Below are 8,113 nucleotides of genomic sequence, written 5' to 3'. Positions count from 1 at the left end.
CTCTCTCTCTCTCTCTCTCTCCTCCTGTCTCTCTCTGTCTCTCCTCCTGTCTCTCTCTCTCTCTCTCCTCCTGTCTCTGTCTCTCCTCCTGTCTCTCTCTCTCCTCTTGTCTCTCTCTCTGTCTCTCCTCCTGTCTCTCTCTCTCAGACTCGAGGAACTCAGACTCGTTGGAGGGGATCTTCGGTTCTAAGCCGGCTCTCTTCGCCTCCATCGCTGCTGGCTGTTTGCTCTTCCTCCTCATCATCATTGTCCTCATCGTGCTGCTGCTCAAACTGCGTAAGAGGACGCGCAAACCGAGGGGCGGAGCCTCGCTCTCGCTCAGCACGCTGGCTGCCCCCAAGTGCTCCGCCCAGTCCGGTTCGGAACCCAGTGACATCATCATCCCGCTGCGGCCCACCGAGGGCGGGTTCTGCTCGCACTACGAGAAAGTGAGTGGCGACTACGGCCACCCCGTCTACATCGTACAGGAAATGGGTCCTCAGAGTCCCGCCAACATCTACTACAAAGTCTGAGAGACAGACGGGTGAAGAGACAGACAGACAGAGAGACAGAGACGGAGTGACCGACCTCAGAAATAAAATGTGCTCTCTCTCATCCTGCTTCCCAACTTGTGCATCTCTGTCTATCAGCTGAACTAAAACAGGAAGCAGGAAGTGAGGAAACAGGAAGCAGGAAGTGAGGAAACAGGAAGTAGAGACTGAGGCGTGGACTTCATTAAAGAAGGGCCTCTAGCCAATCACAGAGAGATGTGATGTTGTGACGTCACAAAGCAGGATACGATTTTCCGAATCAGGAAGTACTCAGTGCTCCAGACTCAGGCGTGAGCTCACAGCCAATCACGGACAAGCTGAGTGATGACATCACAAAGCAGGAAATGATTTCCTCATTTTTTTGTTGCTTTTAGTTTTTTTTTATTTTAATCACCACTATTCACTCGTTTACTGAACTGCTGAACCACACACACACACACACACACACACACACACACACACACACGCTCACACACACACTGCTGAAGGATGGCGTTGACTGAACTCAACCGAGGATAAACACACACTTTGCTCACGTTACAGAATGTGTGTGTGTGTGTGTGTGTGTGTGTGTGTGTTACTGCCCTTTTACAATCTTATCCTCAGTATTTTCCTGTGTGTGTGAAAGAATAATAAACACATTACAGCACATTTGCCACTAATTTGGGTCGTATCAACATCAAATAAACAGAGAGACAGAAAGAAAGAAAGAAAGAAAGAAAGAGAGAGAGAGACAGAGAGAGAAAAAGAAAGAGAGAGAGACAGAAAGAGAGAGAGAGAAAGAAAGAGAGAGACAAACATACTCTCTTCTTTATTAACAGGAGAGAAATGAATGGAAAGAAAGCTCTCTCTCTCTCTCTCTCTCTCTCTCTCTTTCTTTCTTTCTGTCTCTCTGTTTATTCGAGAGTTCCCTTTCAGAAAAAAACAACGAACCTTTGCTCTACGCTAGTGTTCTACACAGACTTTTTCCCGAGGTTCCCCGTACAGACAGAACCCTTTAAGACGTCTCCTTGGTAACAGGCTCCTCCTCAGAACCTTCAGAGCTTCTCTGTAGACACGGTTCCATCTACAGCAAGGTTCCAGAGCAGAAAGACCTTCTGAGTAGAACCTTTAAGAACCTTTAACTGTTAGAACCCACCTCTCTGTAACACACACACACCCATGCACACACACACACACATGCACACACACACACACACACACACACACACACACACACACACACACTGCTGTTTCTGTGACTGTGTTTCTGTTCATTTTTCCTCACACACTTTCATGTGCAGTATTTTAAATACGTTATAAAATGTTTCATCTCGTCTGCTGGATTGTTACTACGTTACGTTACAACGTTAAATTATGACGTTAAACCCCACAGGACGGTTTTACTGTAACACTAACACGCTTCACACACACACACACACACACACACACTACACATTAACAGTGTAAACACACACACTTTAACAGATACGTGCAATAAACACTATGTTAAACTCAGTGTTTAGTGAACTGTTTATATTTTTACACTCATGCTAACACACTAATGCTAACATGCTAACATTAGATACATCCATGGTCCTCCATATTAGAGCTCGGGATGTGCTGTAGAGTGCGTAAGTCAAGAGATCAAACACATCGAAAAGATCAAATCGTAGATCAAATAACAGATCGAAGACTTCAGAGAGATCAAACAGCAGATCAAACAGAGCTGAAACATCAAATACGTTCAAATAAGAGATTAAAGAGATCAAAAACAGATCAAATAGATCACAGATCAAAGAGATTACATAACAGATCAACATGCCGGGACCGACTAAGTTTACTTTGTTACATAAGAAGTGTAATCTAGCATGCTAATATTAGCATGCTAACTTCTTCATTAGCTATGTTAGCTAGGTGTTTAGCTTGTTAAAACACAAAAATGAAATGAGGATTGTATTTTTTATTGTTTGTAAGTTTAAATGTGTAAAAACCCCGTGTGAGTTTATAATCCGCTGGGAATTTCGCTAAGCTACAGCGTTGTTTCAGCGTTATATCAACGTTATATCAACGTTATATCAGCGTTTTTTTTTACGTGAACACAGTGATGTCGTCAGAGCTCTAATGTGGAGGGTTTCTCAGTAATATTCTTCAGTTCTTTACTTCCTGTTTGAGTCAATGTTTGTTAGAGCAAAAAATACTTCTGTAAATAAAGTTTCTGAAAATAAAACCAGTAAAGTTTGAGTTGATCAGAGCGCCGTGTCTGAGAACACGCCCACAAACCACTCGCATCTGAACACGTGTGTATATAGAGGATTTTTGGAAAGTGTTGTATGGTGTAACTTGAATTTGAAATGGAGCTGAGAATCAAAGCGCGCACACACACACACACACACACACGCACACACACACACACGCACGCACACACACACAGGCACACACACACACACACGCACACACTTTCAGTTGTGGTCCATTTGCTCACATTATCATGCATTTATATATATTTTTACGAGTGTTTGAATTGGAAAGGAAAAAACACACACACACACACACACACACACACACACAGCAGATCCAAACCTAGAAAACCTGCCGAAACTAATGAGCTTAACAAGCTACCAGAATAAAGTGAACACAGGTTTGCTGAGACAGCGTATTAAACACACACACACACACACACACACACACACACACACAGCCGGCTGTTTTACATGTTTAGCATCGTTATTATTCTGTTAGATTTTCAGTGTTTTATGATTTATAATGTCGATGTTTCACTATGATGATGATGATGATGGACAGATTTTGTTCCACACCTCTTTTCCTCACTCTGTCATTTCCCCATTGACTCCGCCCCCTTCTATGGAAACCCCGCCCCTTCTTAATGCATACTGACCAATAAAGTTTTTCCTATGGATGAGTGTGGTGCTGTCGCTTTTATTAATCATCTGAGAGAGAGAAAGAGGAGAAGAAATGGGGAGGAAGAGGAGAGGAAATGGGGAGGAATGAGAGAGAGGAGAGGAAAAGGGGAGAAAGAGGAGAAAGAGAGGAGAAGAAATGGGGCAAAAGAGGAGAGGAAAAGGGGAGAAAGAGGAGAGAGAGGAGAGGAAAAGGGGAGGAATGAGAGAGAGGAGAGGAAAAGGGGAGGAATGAGAGAGAGGAGAGGAAATGGGGTGAGAAAATGTAAAGAGTAGAAGATGGAGAAGAGAAAGATAAGAAGGATCCAAAAAGGCAAAGAAGAGAACAAAATATAAACTGAACAAGAAAAACGTGAGGAAAAAGAGAAGGAAAGTGTAGTAGAAAAACGACAGAGGAAAAGGAAAAAAATGAAAAGAGAGAAAAATATATAAATGTTTCCAATGTGAGGGAAAAAAAAAGAGACAGAAAAAAAACAAAAACAAAAGCAAGAAACAAGTGGAAAAATAAAGGATTAAAATGGAAAGAGTGGAGAAAAAAGGGGAAAAGAGGGAGAGAGAATTTAAAGTGAGTTCAAAAGGAAAACAAAAACTTAAAAAAGAGGAAGAAAAAATGAAGTAGTGGAAAAAAGGAAAAGTGAAAGTGAATAAAGGGAATAAAGAAAGAGGAAAAATGTAAAGAAAACAAGAACGTAAAAGAAAAAACACATGAAACTCACACTGAGCTGCAGTACGCTGATCACACACAGGTGAGCCGGGAGGGGGAGGGGCTTAACCTAACCAGCACCAATCGCTCACCTGATTTCCTAACCGAAGGGAGGGAGAGAGAGAGAGAGAGAGAGAGAGAGAAGAAACAGGAGAAAATGGGAAAGAGGAAAAAGAAAAGCAAAAGTGAAATAAAGAGGAAAGACTGAAAATATGTCTCTTGACTGCCTGAGGCCTGTGAGCTGTCAATCACAAACACACACACACACAAACAAACACACACACACACACACACACACAAACAAACACACACACATTTATTCCAAGTACATGACTTGCTGTCTCAGCGTGTGACACTCGTCTTTGCTGCAAATCTTTCATAACGCCTCGGGCTGCCACACACACACACACACACACACACACACACACACACACACACATTAAATATTTAGCGAGTGTGTAGGATGAGGTGCTAGCAGGGTGTTAGTGTGATCTCTGGGCTGTGTCCCAAACCTCACACTGAGATGAGAGAGGAAGGGAACAGATGGCGGCCATGACACTCAGAGGAGTGAGTTAGCCGAGTAGCTATCAGGCTATTAGCTAGCTCAGAGTTATACAGCATGAAGCTAGCAGCGTGTAGCTCGAGGTGAGAATCGCTAACCTAGCTGAGTGCTTCTGTTCCGTGATTTGACTAGCATGCTGTTCATGCTAATTCTTTATTTACTACCACACTAAACCAGACGTTCTCCACAACGCTACTGATTAGCGTGTGTAAAGTTAGCACTGAGAGCGTCACTAGTCAGAGTTCCAATAAAAACACTAACAGTGGTGTTTGGAACACAGCCGAGTGACAAACACAGTTACACAGGAGCAGCTAGTCATGCTAACTCTGTGTGTGTGTGTGTGTGTGTTTATCCTCCACTATGGGCATATGAAGGATATTAGATTTATGGCAGTGCATTATGGGTAATTGCCCTGGGGCTGCACCACTACACCACACTGCAGTGAAACAGACACACTCTCTGTCCATCTCTGTCTGTCTGTCTGTCTGTCTCTCTCTCTCTCTCTCTCTCTCTCCCTGTCTGTCCATTTCACTGTCTCAGTCTCTGTCCATCTGTCTGTCTGTCTGTCTGTCTCTCTTTCCATCTCTCTCACTGTCTTGCTCTTTGTTTCTCTCTCTCTCTCTCTCTCTCTCTCTCTGTAGCAGTATGGGCTACTGGGAATTTAACTGTTCATTCATCCGTTATCAATCCCCCCTGCATTCCAGCTGTCTCTCCACTCCTGTTTCATCTGTCTCACTCTCTATCTGTCTCACTCTCTATCTGTCTCACTCTCTATCTGTCTCACTCTAACATGTTTCTGTAAAAACCCCTATATTATAAATATTATGAGACTGAATTAAAGATCACTAAACTTCATTAGTATACACACAACAACAACAACAATAATAATAATGCTAATAATAATAATCTGATGTGTGTGTGTGTGTGTGTGTGAGAGAGAGAGAGAGAGAGAGAGAGTTTGGACTAGAATGTCCTCGGGCGTGTAAAGCTGGAATTCGTCCCATCTGTGTGTCAGAGAACCAGGCTGCTGGAAATGTGACCTAAATACCAGAACACACACACACACACACACACACACACACAGACTGCATGCTGTACCCTGCAGTCAGCTTGTGTCGGATGGAATGTGTGTGTAAACGAGACAGAAAAAGACGGAGACAGACAGACAGATGAAACAGCACAATGATGAAGACAGAGAATAGACAGAGTAGAAATTGCAAGAAGAAAAAAGATTAATGAAGAGAGAATGATGAATACAATGAGGAGAGATGAGCAGACAGAAAGATAAACCATGCATGAGAACTGCAAAAAGCTGAATAAAGGAAAAAACTGAGGAAAGAATAGAGAATGAAATACAGGCAGACAGAGAGACAGAAAGTGGCTGAGCCACAGACAGAAGGAGAGAGAAGCAGAGAATAAAGAGAAAAGGAAAATATATATAAAGAGACAGAGTGAGAGTGAGACAGAAAGTGAGACAAAGTTAGTGAGAGACAGAGAGAGAGTGAGACAGAGAGAGAGAGCAAGACAGACACACAGAGAGTGAGACAGACAGAGAGTGAGACAGAGACAGTGAGACAGAGAGAGAGAGGGAGACAGACACAGAGAGTGAGACAGAGACAGGGAGACAGAGACAGGGAGACAGAGAGAGAGAGGGAGACAGACACACAGAGAGTGAGACAGAGACAGTGAGACAGAGAGAGAGAGCAAGACAGACACACAGAGAGTGAGACAGACAGAGAGTGAGACAGAGACAGTGAGACAGAGAGAGAGAGGGAGACAGACACAGAGAGTGAGACAGAGACAGGGAGACAGAGACAGGGAGACAGAGAGAGAGAGGGAGACAGACACACAGAGAGTGAGACAGAGACAGTGAGACAGAGAGAGAGAGCAAGACAGACACACAGAGAGTGAGACAGAGACAGTGAGACAGAGAGAGAGAGCAAGACAGACACACAGAGAGTGAGACAGAGACAGTGAGACAGAGAGAGAGAGCAAGACAGACACACAGAGAGTGAGACAGAGACAGGGAGACAGAGAGCGAGACAAAGAGAGAGAGAGAGAGACAGAGACAAAGAGAGAGAGAGCGAGTCAGAGAGTGAGAGTGAGACCGAGAGAGAGAGAGAGACAGTGAGAGAGAGAGAGACAGAGAGAGAGAGAGAGAGAGAGAGAGAGAGACAGAGAGAGAGAGAGACAGAGAGAGAGAGAGAGAGAGACAGAGAGAGAGAGAGACAGAGACAGATAGAGTGAGACAGAGAGAGACAGAGAGAGAGACAGAGAGAGAGAGAGAGAGACAGAGAGAGAGACAGAGACAGATAGAGTGAGACAGAGAGAGCGACAGTTGAACTAATAAGGTGAACTCGGGGGGAGAAACTGTGTGATAAGATTATTTATAATACTGTATAAACACACTCACTGTAATATACACACTCATATCCCACACACGCTCACACACACACACACACACACACACTCACACACACACTCACACACACACACACACTCACACTCACACTCACACACTCATATCCCACACACACTCACACACACACACGGTGCCACACAGGGTGAAAATCCGAATGAAAAGTCGAGGCCCAAATTTAGTCTGAACTGTTTGTAAATATTCAATGTCACAATTTAAACACACCCCTGACTCTGTGTGTGTGTGTGTGTGCGCGTGTGTGTGTGCTTGTGTGTGTGTGTGTGTGTGTGTGTGTGTGTGCGTGTGTGTGAGTGTGTGTGTGTGTGTGTGCTGTCTTGCTATTCTGACTGTTGTGTTGTTCGCTCCTAGCAACGACATCCATTTTACACACACACACACACACACACACACACACACACACACACACAGTGTCTCAAATGATACTTGCGTTAACTGGACAGCGATCCGACTAACACAGCTATCAGCTAAATCACGATCGCTAGCTAGAAGGTCACACACACGGCGTTACCTCGCTACCTGTAACCATGGCAACGACTTTTAATGATCTCTTCCATTTTTATTGAATGATATTGTATAAATGAGGATATATTTATCAGAGCATGTTATATATCATCTAAATGATCCGAGCAGAAATACTGGAACATGCCAGAGTTCTGGGAAATGAAGCGAGTTAAATTTTTTAATTTGAGTTAATTTTTTTCAGTATTTGTTAGCGTTAAGTCGTGGAGTGTTGAATACCGTATACGAGCGGAGAACAGCGTGAGCTCAGCGTGTGATGTAATAAAGCGGGTTCTCCGTGTTCTCCGTAGAGTAATTCTCAGAGTCGACGCGCTCCGACGGTGAACTCGGAATAAATCCTGTTTCAGCAGATTTTGCGTTTTAAAGTTCATCTGTGGAGAGATTCAGAAAGCGATTTGTCATCCTCCTCCGTCACGCCGTGGTTAATGGTGTTTATTTTATGTTTGCAGATGATTTATG

The 8,113-nt window shown here is 43.7% G+C and overlaps 1 protein-coding gene across 1 annotated transcript in view; it reads left to right on the top strand.

Annotated features, from left to right (window-relative positions):
* The window catches only part of efnb1 (ephrin-B1), a 5,031-nt gene extending 2,102 nt beyond the window's left edge, over window positions 1-2,929 (top strand). Inside the window, exon 3 of the mRNA XM_053230419.1 lies at window positions 148-2,929. Within this exon, the coding sequence (XP_053086394.1) occupies window positions 148-512 (365 nt within the window). The 3' untranslated portion in view covers window positions 513-2,929. The remainder of the gene's footprint in view (window positions 1-147) is intronic.
* The last annotated feature ends 5,184 nt before the right edge of the window (window positions 2,930-8,113 follow it).

This window comes from Pangasianodon hypophthalmus, chromosome 27 (assembly GCF_027358585.1).
Source record: "Pangasianodon hypophthalmus isolate fPanHyp1 chromosome 27, fPanHyp1.pri, whole genome shotgun sequence".
NCBI lineage: Eukaryota > Metazoa > Chordata > Actinopteri > Siluriformes > Pangasiidae > Pangasianodon > Pangasianodon hypophthalmus.
Note: the sequence above shows the minus strand (reverse complement) of the source record. Positions and strands in the feature narration are given on the sequence as shown.